The sequence below is a fragment of the Leiobunum rupestre genome, chromosome 7 (genome assembly GCF_980474605.1).
Source record: "Leiobunum rupestre chromosome 7, qqLeiRupe1.1.hap1, whole genome shotgun sequence".
In the NCBI taxonomy this organism is placed as follows: Eukaryota; Metazoa; Arthropoda; class Arachnida; order Opiliones; family Sclerosomatidae; genus Leiobunum; species Leiobunum rupestre.
The window spans coordinates 13,650,201-13,666,891 of record NC_143390.1 but is presented as its reverse complement, the minus strand read 5'-3'; the positions used below and the strand labels follow the sequence as shown (position 1 = coordinate 13,666,891).

General features: G+C 33.0%; 1 protein-coding gene across 4 annotated transcripts in view; it reads right to left on the bottom strand.

Annotated features, from left to right (window-relative positions):
• Window positions 1–16,691, bottom strand: part of LOC149934829 (putative protein kinase C delta type homolog) — a 138,053-nt gene that overhangs the window by 69,810 nt on the left and 51,552 nt on the right. For all 4 annotated transcript variants that reach the window (XM_090181146.1, XM_090181150.1, XM_090181148.1 and 1 more), the window contains exons 2-5: window positions 5,874–6,061; window positions 2,687–2,767; window positions 806–988; window positions 531–725 (exon numbers count right to left, since the gene is read on the bottom strand). In XM_090181146.1, the coding sequence (XP_090037272.1) occupies window positions 531–725; window positions 806–988; window positions 2,687–2,767; window positions 5,874–6,061 (647 nt within the window). The remainder of the gene's footprint in view (window positions 1–530; window positions 726–805; window positions 989–2,686; window positions 2,768–5,873; window positions 6,062–16,691) is intronic.

Below are 16,691 nucleotides of genomic sequence, written 5' to 3'. Positions count from 1 at the left end.
AAATGTGGTTTTTATTTTCGTTCTGTACTTATTTATAAACTATATTTCCCGAAGTAATATCTTTAGTTTTTTTCACCCTGCATTATTTTTTCTCCTAACTTCTGTCTAAGAGACGAATACTTCTGTCTAAGAGACGAATACTTCTGTCTAATAGACGAATACTTCTGTCTAAGAGACGAATACTTTTGTCTAAGAGACGAATACTTTTGTCTAAGAGACGAATACTTCTGTCTAAGAGACGAATACTTCTGTCTAAGAGACGAATACTTTTGTCTAAGAGACGAAAACTTTTGTCTAAGAGACGAATACTTTTGTCTAAGAGACGAATACTTTTGTCTAAGAGACGAAAACTTTTGTCTAAGAGACGAAAACTTTTGTCTAAGAGACGAAAACTTTTGTCTAAGAGACGAAAACTTTTGTCTAAGAGACGAATACTCCCCTCTCCAAGAGACGAATACTCCCCTCTCCAAGAGACGAATACTCCCCTCTATGATATGTGTAGTATACTTCTGCAGTGAAATCCGTCCTACCTTGGCATTGATAGCCTTGCTTTCCGAAGCCCCAGAGAAAGTCCTTGCAGAAGGCGCAGAAAGTTGGCTGCCGGAAGAACTTGGCGATGAATTTGTGACCTTTGACCTCGTGGACTTTCAAGTGTTTAATAGCGCCCCTCCTTTTCGTGATTCCACCCGGCGTCGGTTTGTACAAGTCGCCGTCGCCGAATTGGGCTGCGAAAAACACCGTTATCTCGAACTCAATTATACATTCTTCAAATTGGCGAGGGGGGCTTTTGTTAAATTTTTCATACCTTCATCTTCCTTGAAGTACCTCATTTGAATGTTGATTCTGCCGCTGGGCCGTAGTTTCAACCAATCATTGACGACGTCGTCTTCGGCGACTTGGCACTTGTCGGCCAACGATTGGCTGCTAATCAGAAGGTCCGCCAAGTGGATATTGGGTCGCTCCATGATGAAAAAATGCACGAACGATCCTATAGACATAAATACCATTCGTAACTCTATTCGTTTTTGAGTAAACTAGTAAGCCGAAAACATGGCGCCATCCCTAGAGTCATTGCTTAACTAATTAGTTAAGAAAGTCTAAAAAATGTCGTCTGCTAAATGGTGGTTCAGCCCAGCGTTGGACATAAGGCACTAGTCACGGCATTTGACTACTAAAATAAATGCTCTGTCTACTAAAATTAATCGAAATATGGGGGCTCACTAGTCAATTTGACTAGTGAAAAATTTACCTAAATATTCATAAATAATGGCGAATATGGCGTATCATAAATTCATCATTTATCAATCCCTTTTTATTTAAAAAAATCACATCATGTAACTCAAGTGATACTAAACTCCTATTTTAATTCTGACGGGTAAAGCAAAAAGTTGGCTGTCCTTCTTGATTTTATACCCGCATTTTACCCCCACTAGTCAGTGACTATTAAAATAAATTAAGAGACGAGGCTCGCTAGTTACGCTGACTACTAAAAAAAATATCCTTATGTCCAACCCTGGTTCAGCCACTAATCTAGAGATGGCGATAATGTGCTGAACCAGGGTTATTCAATTTTAGGAGGTCTTTTACCAGGGTTGCCACAAAATTTCCATGACCATTTTAAGAGGTTTTCCATGACTTTTTAAGGCCAAATGTTTTATTTTATACTTTACTTTTATCAAAAGTTAATAAATTTAAATGGACTTATATTTCAGTAAAAAGGTTATTGCAATGTTGAAAAAATTAGCCAAACTTTCAAGGAAATTAAAGATAATCATAGAATTTATCATAGATCCAGAGTAAAATTACCTTAAAAAAATGTCAAGAGAAAATTGAATTATCTGACTTCTTACAAATTCTTAAAATTACCTGACCTTTCCCTGAATTTATGATAGCGCCGATAAGGCAGGCATTTTTCCTCCAAATCCCCCTTCGTTTATCGTTATTGCGTTATTATTCTTAATTTTGTTAATTACATTAAGGCTATAATTTTAAATTAATATTTACTGAAAATATTTTTTTAAGTTATAAAAGTAAGTAAATTTTTTTAAATTACTTTAACAAGCTTCTATTCATTTTAAATAGAGGGCACTGTTGACAGCCGTTTATTACTATTATAGTGTCGTAATCCAACCTCCTAAACGTTGAATAACCCAGGTTGAACTAATTAGAAAAGATTTCTGAATTCTAGAAACTGTAGTCTGCTAAATGGTAGTTCAGCAACAAATGTAGATGGCGGTAAAAATTTTGTCCGCTATAACAGACATTTGTAGTTGAGTCTCTAGTATATTTTACCATACTAGTCAATGTGATCGCCTTATTAATCTCACGGCGTTGAGTAAACAGTACGTTAAATGTTAATTGAAATAAAAAATAGCCAAGTCAGATAAATCTAGTGGTCAACCCCAGAAGTTTCCTTAACTGCTGAATTTATGTCTGCTAAGCAATCGCAGCGTATGGTGGGTGGGGGTTAACTAAAAAAAGAATGCTGCATTTATCACTGACGCTATGGAAAAAAGATCTATGACAAACAAAGAGATCAACAACAAAATAAGGAGAATTTCATTTCAAATGCCAGCCACCTGAACAAACGGCTTTAAAAGTCGCTTGATGACTTAGGCCTAAGGTGGTGCCTTGGGTAATTCAAAGGTTCCCAAGGTCTCAAGGAAAGGTTGCTGCGCAAACTTACCTCTAAACAAAGGTACGTCGAAACAGGAATTCCACTCGGGGAAAATGGTCTTCCTCTTCTGAATTAGCTGGATTCCTTTGCCTTTAACCAAATAATAAATAATATCATTTAGAAAATTTTCATTAGCAAAGGCCTATCGAATAAACGGCTATTTTGTACAATAAACCATATGGAAGAAAATTTTGTACAATAAACCGTATGGAGGCTTACAATAAGCTACAAGGAAGGAGATTTGGTACAATAAACCCAAGGGAAAGGTATTTGTCGTATTTTGTACAATAAAGCAAAGGAAGGCTATTTTGTACAATATACCAAAGGGAAATGTGTTTACCGTATTTGGTACAATAAAGCAACTTTAGGAATGCTATTTTGTACAATATACCAAAGGGAAATGTAGTTACCGTATTTTGTACAATATACCAAAGGTAAATGTATTTACCGTATTTTGTACAATATACCAAAGGTAAATGTATTTACCGTATTTTGTACAATATACCAAAGGTAAATGTATTTACCGTATTTTGTACAATATACCAAAGGGAAATGTGTTTACCGTATTTGGTACAATAAAGCAACTTTAGGAATGTTATTTTGTACAATATACCAAAGGGAAATGTATTTATCGTATTTTATACAATATACCAAAGGGAAATGTAGTTACCGTATTTTGTACAATATACCAAAGGTAAATGTATTTACCGTATTTTGTACAATAAAACAAAGGTAAATGTATTTACCGTATTTTGTACAATATACCAAAGGTAAATGTATTTACCGTATTTTGTACAATATAACAAAGGAAGGCTATTTTGTACAATATAACAAAGGAAGGCTATTTTGTACAATATAACAAAGGAAGGCTATTTTGTACAATATAACAAAGGAAGGCTATATTGTACAATATACTAAAGGAAGGCTATTTTGTACAATATAACAAAGGAAGGCTATTTTGTACAATATAACAAAGGAAGGCTATTTTGTACAATATAACAAAGGAAGGCTATTTTGTACAATATAACAAAGGAAGGCTATATTGTACAATATACTAAAGGAAGGCTATTTTGTACAATATAACAAAGGAAGGCTATTTTGTACAATATAACAAAGGGAATGCTATTTTGTACAATATAACAAAGTGAAAGGTATTTACCGTATTTTTTACAATAAAGCAAAGGGAATGCTAATTTGTACAATATACCAAAGTGAAAGGTATTTACCGTATTTTGTACAATATACCAAAGGGAAATGTATTTACCGTATTTTGTAGAATAAAGTAAAGGGAATACAATTTTGTACAGTAAAGCAAAGGGAATGCTATTTTGTACAATGTACCAAAGGGAATGCTATTTTGACCACTAAACTAAAACAATAAAACAAAGGGAGAGTTATTTTGTACGATAAATCTTCCTAAAGGAAGGTTATTTTGAAAACTAAAACCAAAAGACGGGATATTTTGTATAACATAGAAACAGCGTGTGAACGTTTTTGCAAAGTGAAACGTAAAATATCTCCCGCTGATAAGAAGATAATTAAATTTCAACGGCAAATAATGATCCAATTTAATTCTTCGTCCTCCGCTGAATTTCCTCACCGACAGAAAGCGATCCCGATGGAAAATGAAAGTACTCCTAGAAAGCCGCCATAAAAGTCGGCGCCAATAAGAGCGAGCTCAACGAAAACGGAGCGTTCGGCAGACGTCAAGAGGCGAGGTCCAAAAAAGCGGCCAACTCCCCACGGTTCCAGCGCCAATTATAAGAAACACAATTACGCTAAAACGCATTTGCATCATCTCATCATCGGGATGCGTTTCTTTTTACGTCCCGGTCGCCGGCAAAAGGACAGAGAGGGACCTTCGGGTTGGCGGACATAACCCTCACGAATACGGACCGAACTCTGACCACTTTAATTTCTTAATTACGATTAATTATTTTAATTATTTACAAAAATATTCTTTCTTCGAAATCTTATAAATAGAAGTCTATAGAAGCTCTAAGGTTTTTTATATTATATAGATTGGAATCTTGCCTATCATTTAATTCTGATGAATTATTATTATAATTATTCCTTACAAATATTTCTATAGACTTTCTATGAAATCATGTAGAAAGGTCTAAGATTTGCTATATTATATAGATTGGAATCTTGCCTATCATTTAATACTGATGAATTACTATTATTATTATTCTATTTGATTTCATAGAAAGTCTATAAAAATATTTGTAAGGAATAATAACAATTATGATAATTAAATGATAGGCAAGATTCCAAGCTATATAATATAGAAAATCTTAGACCTTTCTATATGATTTCAAAGGTTTTCTATATTATATAGCTAAATTGTTTAAAAATCTGATCCCCAGTGAGGATTTACTTAACAAAATCAACTTTATTGTCCCTAACTATTATATAAGACATTCCCAACTATTCAAAACCTCTATAAGTATTCTAAACCCAATTAACAGAATTTTAAAAACCGCAAACAATTATTCAAATGTTGTTGATATATTTAACTGTAATTTCTGTAAAATATCTGATCTGAAAACTTTATCAGCCCTTAACATATAAGCCATTCACTGTAATAACATTTCTCTATTCTTGTATCATTACCTAATATTATATAATTTATACCTATTTTCATGTGCATCGACTAGCTGATACTGTAACAGGTGTTGTTTCCTTGCACAATAAACAGATTTTTCATTTAATTTCATTATTATTATTATTATTATTCCTTACAAATATTTTTATATATTTTCTATGAAATGATATAGAAAGGTTTAAGATTTTCTATATTATATAGATTGGAATCTTGCCTATCATTTAATACTGATGAATTATTATTATTATTCATTACAAATATTTACTATAGACTTTCTACGAAATCATATTGAAAGTCCAAGGTCTTCGATGTACTATAGAATGTCTAAAAATATTTCTATAAAACAATTCTCTAAGTTCTAGATTTTGATTTCTAATGGCTAAAATAATTTAGCTAAATTTCTATAAAATAATATAGATCTGCTATTAAAATTTTATAACAATTCTATAAGAAATTTTGTAAGGAATGGTAAAAGATCGAGTGGGGCAGAAAATAGAGCCCGCTTTGATGATGGGGAATAAGTGTCCTTGGATGAACGTCCACGTAACCGGAGTTATTGATAGATTTGGAATTGGAAGGCGCACGTACCATTGGGATCGCTGGTTTCCTTGAAGCTGATGGCGCAAAAGGGGTCTTGGTGGCGGGGTGGGGTCTCGTCGGCAGCCGCGGATTCCTCTTCGTCCAATTCGACCACTTGCAGCACTTTGACGCGCACGAACCCCTTGGAATTCGTCATCTGATCAATCTCCGGGTAGAATTTGGACGTCGGCTCCGAGCTGAAGGAAAAAAACACCAATTCCACGACAACAATTAGTCAATGCCCAACGAGATTCGATTAATTACAAGCAAGACACTAAACGCGTCGCGCGATAACGAACGCCTGGTTTATTGGAATACGCGACTATTTGAATATTCCTTTCTAGTTCTATTTGAATCGAATATTCGATTTGGTATTCGATCGAATAGACGCTTAAATATAACCTGTTCGGCGATTTGCCTAGAAGTAGCCAGGACATACTTGTAAAAGCGTGATATTTTAAAGCGATTGCTGCCATCTAGGAGCAACAAACGCCGCACCCCACACAAGGAGAACGCAACCCGTCAAAAGTCGAGCATTTTCTTGAGTACATTTTTCAGTGGTTAGATGCTTTAGCCGTCGAAAGGGGAAAATTAGGAAATTGCCTTCCCCTCACCCGTAAAACACTCAGCGTAAAGGCTCGTCAAAATGAAATTTGTACACTACGTTAGCGTGTTTAAAGGCTAACTGCGTTCTCCTTGTATTTGTTGTTCCTAGCTGCTATCAACATAAACGCGCAACTATTTTATTCAGTGACTCGCGCATGCGCATAGGGGAGGAAATAAAAGAGAGTGCAATTTATTGAAACGCCTATTAAGATAATTTCAAAAAATATTATTTTACAAATATTTGCTAAATATATTCAATCAAATTTTATATAGAATTCTGTATAAGTTCTATAGACATTTGGAACATTTTTCTAGAAAAGAAACGGTCGAGGTTTGTTCGATAGAAATATTTATTAAGTTCTCTTTAGGTTATAGAAAACCTTAAACATTCTACGCGCATGATTTTATTACGAATATATCGGTTTAAAACTCCCATCATAAACTAACTAAGATCATTTTTAAGAAATTTCATTCATTACAAAAATTGCCAAACAAATTTTATAGAACTGTAATTAGAACTCTGTATAGTTTCTATCGAAATTTAGATAAATTTTCTAGTCACCGAGAAATATTACAAATTTTCAGGGTTTTTTCAATATAAATATTTAAAGAACGCAATTGCAAGATTTAAAAATCTTTAAACTTTCTTATAGGTGTTTCCATAACGGTAATAGTTAGTAGTTAGTGTAGGGAGCTGTTGACTCACGTGGCATGAAGGGCTTGCCACCACCCTCCTACGCATTGTAACCCGGCCACTTGTTTAAAGGCATAATAAGTCGCTAAATGACTTGGGCCTAAGGTGGTGCCTTGGGTATTAGCCTAGCTGATTATTATTATTATAAAATAAAACAATAAAAAATTTAAAGTTTAAAATGCTTTTAATGCTTTTCTCCGCGTCACGAGCTTAAGCTTTTTAGTATTAGCACGCGGACTTCAAATTTTAAAATCTTTATCGACAGATCGCGTGTTCCCTACCTTCTGTATAGCTTTAGTTAGTGACGTTGAAAAAACATTTACACGTAACTTCTCGTATTTTATATCGTTGATTAAAAACTCATCAACCGCAATTAGTACCATTTTAAAGATATTTAACCCCTTACAAAAATTAAAGAAATCCTATAGAGCTCTAATCGGAATTTACCCCTTACAAAAATTAAAGAAATTCTATAGAGCTCTAATCGGAATTTAGCCCTTACAAAAATTAAAGAAATCCTATAGAGCTCTAATCGGAATTTACCCCTTACAAAAATTAAAGAAATTCTATAGAGCTCTAATCGGAATTTAACCCCTTACAAAAATTAAAGAAATTCTATAGAGCTTTAATCGGAATTTAACCCCTTACAAAAATTAAAGAAATTCTATAGAGCTTTAATCGGAATTTAACCCCTTACAAAAATTAAAGAAATTCTATAGAGCTTTAATCGGAATTTACCCCTTACAAAAATTAAAGAAATTCTATAGAGCTTTAATCGGAATTTACCCCTTACAAAAATTAAAGAAATTCTATAGAGCTCTAATCGGAATTTAACCCCTTACAAAAATTAAAGAAATTCTATAGAGCTCTAATCGGAATTTACCCCTTACAAAAATTAAAGAAATTCTATAGAGCTTTAATCGGAATTTACCCCTTACAAAAATTAAAGAAATTGTATAGAGCTCTAATCGGAATTTACCCCTTACAAAAATTAAAGAAATTCTATAGAGCTTTAATCGGAATTTACCCCTTACAAAAATTAAAGAAATTCTATAGAGCTCTAATCGGAATTTAACCCCTTACAAAAATTAAAGAAATTCTATAGAGCTCTAATCGGAATTTACCCCTTACAAAAATTAAAGAAATTCTATAGAGCTCTAATCGGAATTTACCCCTTACAAAAATTAAAGAAATTCTATAGAGCTTTAATCGGAATTTACCCCTTACAAAAATTAAAGAAATTCTATAGAGCTCTAATCGGAATTTACCCCTTACAAAAATTAAAGAAATTCTATAGAACTCTAATCGGAATTTAACCCCTTACAAAAATTAAAGAAATTCTATAGAGCTCTAATCGGAATTTGATAAATTTCTATAGACATTTGGGTAATATTTATAGGATAATGTATGGGAAATAGAAAACCTTAGTCCTTCTGGATGTATACACGTCTATAAGATTTCCTTTAAAGTTTATCTTTGAAAGGAACACGTTTTTTCGTATTCGTGTAATGTCTGAAATTATTCTGAGATTCCTCAGTAACAGAAAAAAGTGACAACGACCCGAACACTCTCAAAACTGAAAAGAACGAAAGTTGACGGGACACTTTAAAACGCCATCTCTCGTTACAATCGCGAACAATCGACAAATAATCCCCCCCGCCCCTACGGGGTTTTCAATTGAAGAATTTGGGGGGGGGCTTACTTGTGAAGATCGCCGTACCCGGGTTGGGCGCACAGTTTGAAAGGGTAGAAGAACAATTTCCAAACGCTGCAAACACACTGACCGATGATAACGGTCATCTTTGTCCCGATAGAACACACCGAGTGACACTTTTGAGCGATGCCGAATTTCCCGTCGCTTATTTTGAATCGAGCGAGGTACCGTTGGCCGACCACTCGCTTGTGACATTTTGCGAAGGACCCCAGTTTGCGAAGGGTGCTCCTCCCGGCCCCTCTCCTGCCCCCCCCCCCCTCCAGGCCATGCAGACGCTCTTTGACGAAAAGCCAAGAGACTTGATTTCCTGCTTATGATTGCTTCAACGCGCGCACCTTCGCTGCTAAGTTTTGACGGCATCCAACAGTCAGCGTTTACTGACGTTTTGCCGCCGTTCTGACGAAAATTGGAAAAATAACTCGCTTATCTCCACGACGGTAGCGCGCCAGAAGCGTATCCCATTTACATATATCAGAGCGGGGCCCGCTATTATTCGACGGGGAAGTAGGGCCTTCATTTACCTCGGAGTCGTAGCGCGGTTGCATTTCCTCTGACAATTACGAATTAATTTGGCCGAGCATTCCATAATGCAAAGACCAAAAAAATTTATTTTCTTTAAATTTTGCTCTTTTATATAATGATAATATATTTTTGTAGTTTTTGAGCGCCATACATATAAAATAAGTATGACACTTCCTTTTTTAATGCTAATTTTATAACAGAACCTTTGTTTTAACGCTGATACTCGCAGCTCCGACTTGGACTTGCGAGTGAATTATATTATCATCCTTAGTAGGAATATATTTTGACATTAGGGGCTCTGTGTGCTGAGCTAAACTTTGATTGCGCCAAAACTCCGAAAATCAGTTCAGTGATAATTTTTGCTAATTGTCATACTTATTTTTATTAAGATACTTACAAGATTGGGAACGGTACAGAAAAAACAACACAAAAGTTATTAGAAAGAATTTTCACTCTAAATGCTAAAAATTCTGATTGAGATTCAGATAATACCAAGAATGTATTGAAGTGACTAAGAATATTGGACTACAGGATTCTGATTCCCATCCTCCCAGCCTTTGTAGCTTAAATTCGTCCGCTTTCCCATTCAAGTTTGCTACATGGTATGACCTTGAATGCGCCTTAAATGCAGACGAACTTTCTCCACAAAAGCTGCGAGGATGGTACCAGGGGTTAATGCTATCCTGAAATATTCTTAGTAACTTCAATGAATTCTTGATGGTACTGAAGCCATTCGCTTGGTCAAAGAAAAAATTTATCCTTCGTGTTTTGACGCACCCCAGACGTGCCAAGCCACCCCAAACACTAGACTGAAATCAGGGAGTTCTGAAATCGAAGGTCAATGATTAGTTTGGAAAAAAATCTAAGCTAGCTGCTATAGAAACCCCGAGGAAAACGCGACCAGAATCGTCAACTAGATTACGCCATCGTCATGGCGACAAGATTATTTTCCAACTTCGACATCTACCGTAACTAAAAATAACAAGCGAATATTGACGTGAGATTCTCGCTTCCGCCAAACAACGAGTCTTCTATAGCCGAGTAACGAATAAAACTATTTCTTAGGGTAATACGGAACTAGAAGTAAATAACTAAATAAGGGATATTTTGTTTGGCCGTCTGAGCATCGCATTACGGAGATGGTCCGAATCAAAAGGAATATTTTGCACGCCAGTCATAACGGGCATTCCCATTACATCACTTCCATATTATCCGCTAATGGACGCTGAGGAATAAAAGGAAGAGCAGCCCCTAACGAAGATGGCAGTTTCCAGAAAGTGGGCTCTCGGGGAGGGCTCCGGAGCGCGGCACTCGGAACACTTTTACAGGCGCCAGTAGGCCGAAAATAGACCAATTTGTTCGGCGTCTTTTTAGAAAGCGAGCCCGGATGAAAGGCGGAGGGGATTAAGTAAAGCCTCGGCCGGCTCTATCAAAATTCCGTTAAGAACACGCGTGTTCGAGGCCGAATAAATTTACATATTTCACGCCGAAAATATTGCCGCGTCTCTCCGTATATTCAAAAAGCATCAAATTATTCTCAAGGTGCGAAGAGAGAGACTTTTGAATTCTTAGTGTATACTTAAAAGACGTAACTTGGATATATTTCATATCGCATTCATAAACGCGGCGAAATATTATCATTGGAAATAAAAAATTATTTGGATCCTTTTTATAATTATTAAGTGAATTTAGACAGTTATTTGTTTACGTCTAATTTTTAATTTCGTTATAACTAATTCATTATTAGAGTTTAAAAACTATTTTGAGCAGCGTGTATTGATTTCGCAAGTCTCAATTTGAAAATTAAAGCTTGGTAAGTATGGAAAGGATTCCACCATAGAACCGGTACTAAACTAAACTTGAGAACCATAAATCATGTACTAAACTAAACTTGAGAACCATAAAACATGTACTAAACTAAATTTGAGAACCATAAAACATGTACTAAACTAAACTTGAGAACCATAAAACATGTACCAAACTAAATTTGAGAACCATAAGACATGTACTAAACTAAATTTGAGCACCATAAAACATGTACCAAACTAAATTTGAGCACCATAAAACATGTACCAAACTAAATTTGAGAAAAATAAAACATGTACCAAACTAAATTTGAGAACCATAAAACATGTACCAAACTAAATTTGAGAACCATAAAACATGTACCAAACTAAATTTGAGAACCATAAAACATGTACTAAACTAAATTTGAGAACAATAAAACATGTACTAAACTAAATTTGAGAACAATAAAACATGTACTAAACTAAATTTTTGAACAATAAAACATGTACTAAACTAAATTTGAGAACAATAAAACATGTACTAAACTAAATTTGAGAACAATAAAACATGTACTAAACTAAATTTGAGAACAATAAAACATGTACTAAACTAAATTTGAGAACAATAAAACATGTACTAAACTAAACGCAGATTCCATTGGCCGCGAATTTTTGCAAAATCGCGGCTCAAGATTTACCGAGCCTACTATTAGAAATAGTGTGTACAGTATTTCGAATCTGACGGTTATGTCATAAATTTGAATCTATTTGAGAGTTCCAACTTTTAGGTTGATTCCGGCAATTTTTTATCTAATTTCGAAATGTTAGAGCTGATTTTCGCGCAAAATCCCAGATTTATCGATTTTCAAATTGATTTTTAGATTTTTAATTTATTTCTTCAGTGTACGGGATTTTGACGAATGTCGGATTCTGGTTCCCTAGTCCGTTGTCGACGTCGTCATAGACATAAATGACCAATGCCGATTTAATTTAATTCACTAACATTATCGAACATTTATTTCGCTAGTATTTTAAGATTGTAAATCCAATACATACACTTATAATTAAATGTATTTGTAATTAAATGTATTTGTAATTAAATTTATTTGTAATTAAATTTATTTATAATTAAATTTATTTATAATTAAATTTATTTATAATTAAATTTATTTATAGTTAAATTTATTTATAATTAAATGTATTTGTAATTAAATTTATTTATAATTAAATTTATTTATAGTTAAATTTATTTATAATTAAATGTATTTGTATTTAAATGTATTTTTAATTAAATTTATTTATAATTAAATTTATTTATAGTTAAATTTATTTATAATTAAATGTATTTTTAATTAAATTTATTTATAATTAAATTTATTCACGAGGTATGGAAAAGGAGGAACTATAAAATTTTAAAGCAGATTTTTCAGACGCCGGTGTGTCCCTTTAAGCTACAGTTACAATATGCCTTAAAACGTAGGTTAAATCGGTTTCAGTGCCAGTTAATTCTGGTTTCAAGTGTGGATTTGTGAACTAAAATACCCTGTCCCCTGGCCACCAGGCGGCATCTCAGGGTTGGCACGATTTTGCCAAGGGTGGAAAAATCTAGTTTTTTTCCGCGGTTTTTTCCACATATTGTTTCCCTGTTAAAAACCGTGTGGAAAATCGTACTTCCATGGTTTTTTCCACCTCTAGTGGCAAAATTCAATAAAAACTAAATAATAAAAGCAGTATATTCTTCTATTCTATTCACTCTTCTTCTGGGCCCTTTTTCATCTCTCCTATTTGCAATGACCAAATTAGTCACTCAATAGATATATCAATGATTAATTTAGGTCCCGGAAAAAACCTATTTTTTCCGGGTTCTTGCCAACCCTATTTTGTAAATCAGAAACTAATTTCTATCAGAGATAAAACAAAACAGTCTTATGCAATGCAAAAAGATTTTTATTTAAATACAGATGGCATTACAAGCTCATATACGGTGCCCCTGGATAAAGAAGGCATAAACTTAAAAAAGGTCAACCGAGTAAACTTGAACTTTGTCTTGAGATGTTAGACTGTTAAACATACTTTAGTTAATGAATCCGAGCGTGGTTTGATGGATGACACGATAACAAAGAATGAAAATTTCGTTACTGTAATTACTGGTAGAGTTGTTAATTTTCCGAAAAAAATTGAAACATATTACTTTTTAAGGGTTTTTATTCTAGACGAGGGGCAGATCACTAAGCTTTAGAGTGGCCTAATAATCACGATTAAACCATTTTAATCTTGATTTAATAATTTTAATCTTGATTTAATAATTTTAATCTTGATTTAATAATTTTAATCTTGATTTAATAATTTTAATCTGGATTTAATAATTTTAATCTGGATTTAATAATTTTAATCTGGATTTAATAATTTTAATCTGGATTTAATCATTTTAATCTGGATTTAATAATTTTAATCTGGATTTAATAATTTTAATCTGGATTTAATAATTTTAATCTGGATTTATTAATTTTAATCTGGATTTAATAATTTTAATCTGGATTTAATAATTTTAATCTGGATTTAATAATTTTAATCTGGATTTAATAATTTTAATCTGGATTTAATCATTTTAATCTGGATTTAATCATTTTAATCTGGATTTAATCATTTTAATCTGGATTTAATCATTTTAATCTGGATTTAATCATTTTAATCTGGATTTAATCATTTTAATCTGGATTTAATCATTTTAATCTGGATTTAATCATTTTAATCTGGATTTAATCATTTTAATCTAGATTTAATCATTTTAATCTAGATTTAATCATTTTAATCTAGATTTAATCATTTTAATCTAGATTTAATCATTTTAATCTAGATTTAATCATTTTAATCTAGATTTAATCATTTTAATCTAGATTTAATCATTTTAATCTAGATTTAATCATTTTAATCTAGATTTAATCATTTTAATCTAGATTTAATCATTTTAATCTAGATTTAATCATTTTAATCTAGATTTAATCATTTTAATCTAGATTTAATCATTTTAATCTAGACTTAATCATTTTAATCTGGATTTAATCATTTTAATCTGGATTTAATCATTTTCATCTGGATTTAATCATTCTAATCGAGATTTATTCCGATGTAATCATTTTAATCACGGTTAAATCCGATGTAATCATTTGAAGGTGACCTAATAATTATGCTAGACTAGTCTATAGTTTTAGTTTTACTTTTGAATTCGAAAAAATGAGACGAAAATTCCGTGAAATTTAAATTGGCGAACAATACTAGGCTTAGAGGTCGTCGGCGGAACTGATAAATAAACCGGCAAAATTTCGATTATTCATGAACAGAAATGTGACACGTATATAAACCAACACTTTTCTATTTGTCCGAAAGGAATTTCCAAGAGGTTTCTACTGCCAATAAACTCAAAGGAAATACCGTAACATCGGTACGAAAAAAAGGGTATCTTTTTATGGGTTTAACGGTCTCAGAAAACTGGAGAACATTCGAGAGTAGAAAGCCCGTAAAGAATATAGAGACCCTATAAAGGGAACACGCCAGAGTCGTATACCGTTTTCCCCCGCTCTGCAGCCGCTTCAATTTCGAAGAGTTTGAACTTCTCCGAGAAGAACTTTCCTTCTATATACTAACTAAAGGCTGCTTCTTACTAGAACCAAAACGACGCGAACACATTCTATAGTATACATAGTTTGCATCCCTACGTCATCAATGACGCAGTTCCAAGTATAGATATAAGAACCAAGAATAAATATTTAATTTGAGCAAGAATGAACGATTCTTTGCCGCCATTTTGAAGGTGTAGATTTCTTAGTAAAACGGGAGGGTTAACAGTTTCAATCATCTGTTTGCGGATTTTAATTATTTTCAAATGATTAAGGAATTATTTTCACGTTAAAAATGGTTATCTGCCTGGTTAAAAATTGTTCGAGTAGTTCAATTACCAAGGGAGAGCGAAAATTGTTTATTTTATTCGATAGTGAAGGTAATTGTAAAAAGGATGACCGCAAAGGCCCAACTTTGATAAGCTTTGTTAACTTCTTTTCGTAGATATTTCTGTCGTAATTTGATATTTTATTTAAATAACCCGGCCTTGGAATCTTATCTGGCTTTGCTTAGGGCCCATTTAAAATTTTAAAGCATAAATCTAATACGTTTTGTAGCTTTGACGAGATTACCAACAAAATGGCTACCTATTTAGTAGCTACGCGCGAAATGGTTTGAATTTTTGATCGCCCTCCCAGTTTCCTTGGAGACCATAGGCCCCTCCCTTCGGTGCAAACTATGAATACCTAAACGGAAGTAGAGTTACCAGAAGACCTTTATTTTCAGCGGAAAGAATTGGAAAATATGGCAATAGTGAATAATAAAGGAATATTACGTGTAAACATCTAAAAACACATATGTGCAAGTATAAATGTGCCATCTAATATATAAAGATGAATGTTTGTTTGTTTGTATCGAGGGGCAGGTCACTTCCATTTTGGGTGCGTCTTAATCATAGTAAAATTATTAAATCAGGGTAATCGTGATTAAATCAGGGTAATCAAGATTTAAAAATTAATCAAGATTAGAAAATCTAATCGCGATTTAAACGAGATTTAATAATTCTAATCATGATCTAATCTTTTTAATCAGGATTAATCATTTAAACAGATTTAATCATTTTAATTAGATTTAATCATTTTAATCACGATTTAATCAATATAATCGGTCGAATCGATAATTTATCATTAAAATCAAAACTAAAGAACGATTTAATCATACTAATCACGATATAATTTTTTTAATCGGTATTTAATCATTTTAATCATTTAATCATGATTAAACGTGATTTAATCAACCTAATCGTGATTAAATTGAATTTAATCAATATAATCACGATTAAATCGGATTTAATCGTTTGAGGGGTGCGTCGTTAATCAAGGAAGTGATCTGCCCCTCGGTTTGTATATATATATATATATGTATATATATATATATATATATATATATATATATATATATATATATATATATTTATATGTTTGTATATATTTGTTTGTCCGCTATAGGAATCTACAGTTTTCAACTTAGGTCGACCACATTTGGTATACTATCTCATGGTACCCTGACTGTGGTTTTCGACCGTTACGGTCGGCGACGGAAAAACAACTTTAATTAATTGAATTAATTTAATCATTAGTACATACAAATTGGCATATTTCGCCGGGAAAAACCGGGTTCCCCATCTAGATACACTTTGACCTTAGCCAAAAGACTGAGTTTCCTAGTTCTTTAGGCATATACAGAAAAAAAGCTTAAATTATTGCAACTTTTTAAAATACTTTAGGTCGTATAATAAAAGGCAAATTATTATTTAGTCAACGTAAAATTGGTTATATAACCAGTTGGTTATATTCGGTATGGTGCCACGCGTGGAGACAGGTATTGCAGCGTTCTATTTTCGATTTCAATGTGTCGAAGTTTCGCCACTAGGACTTTTCCCTTGG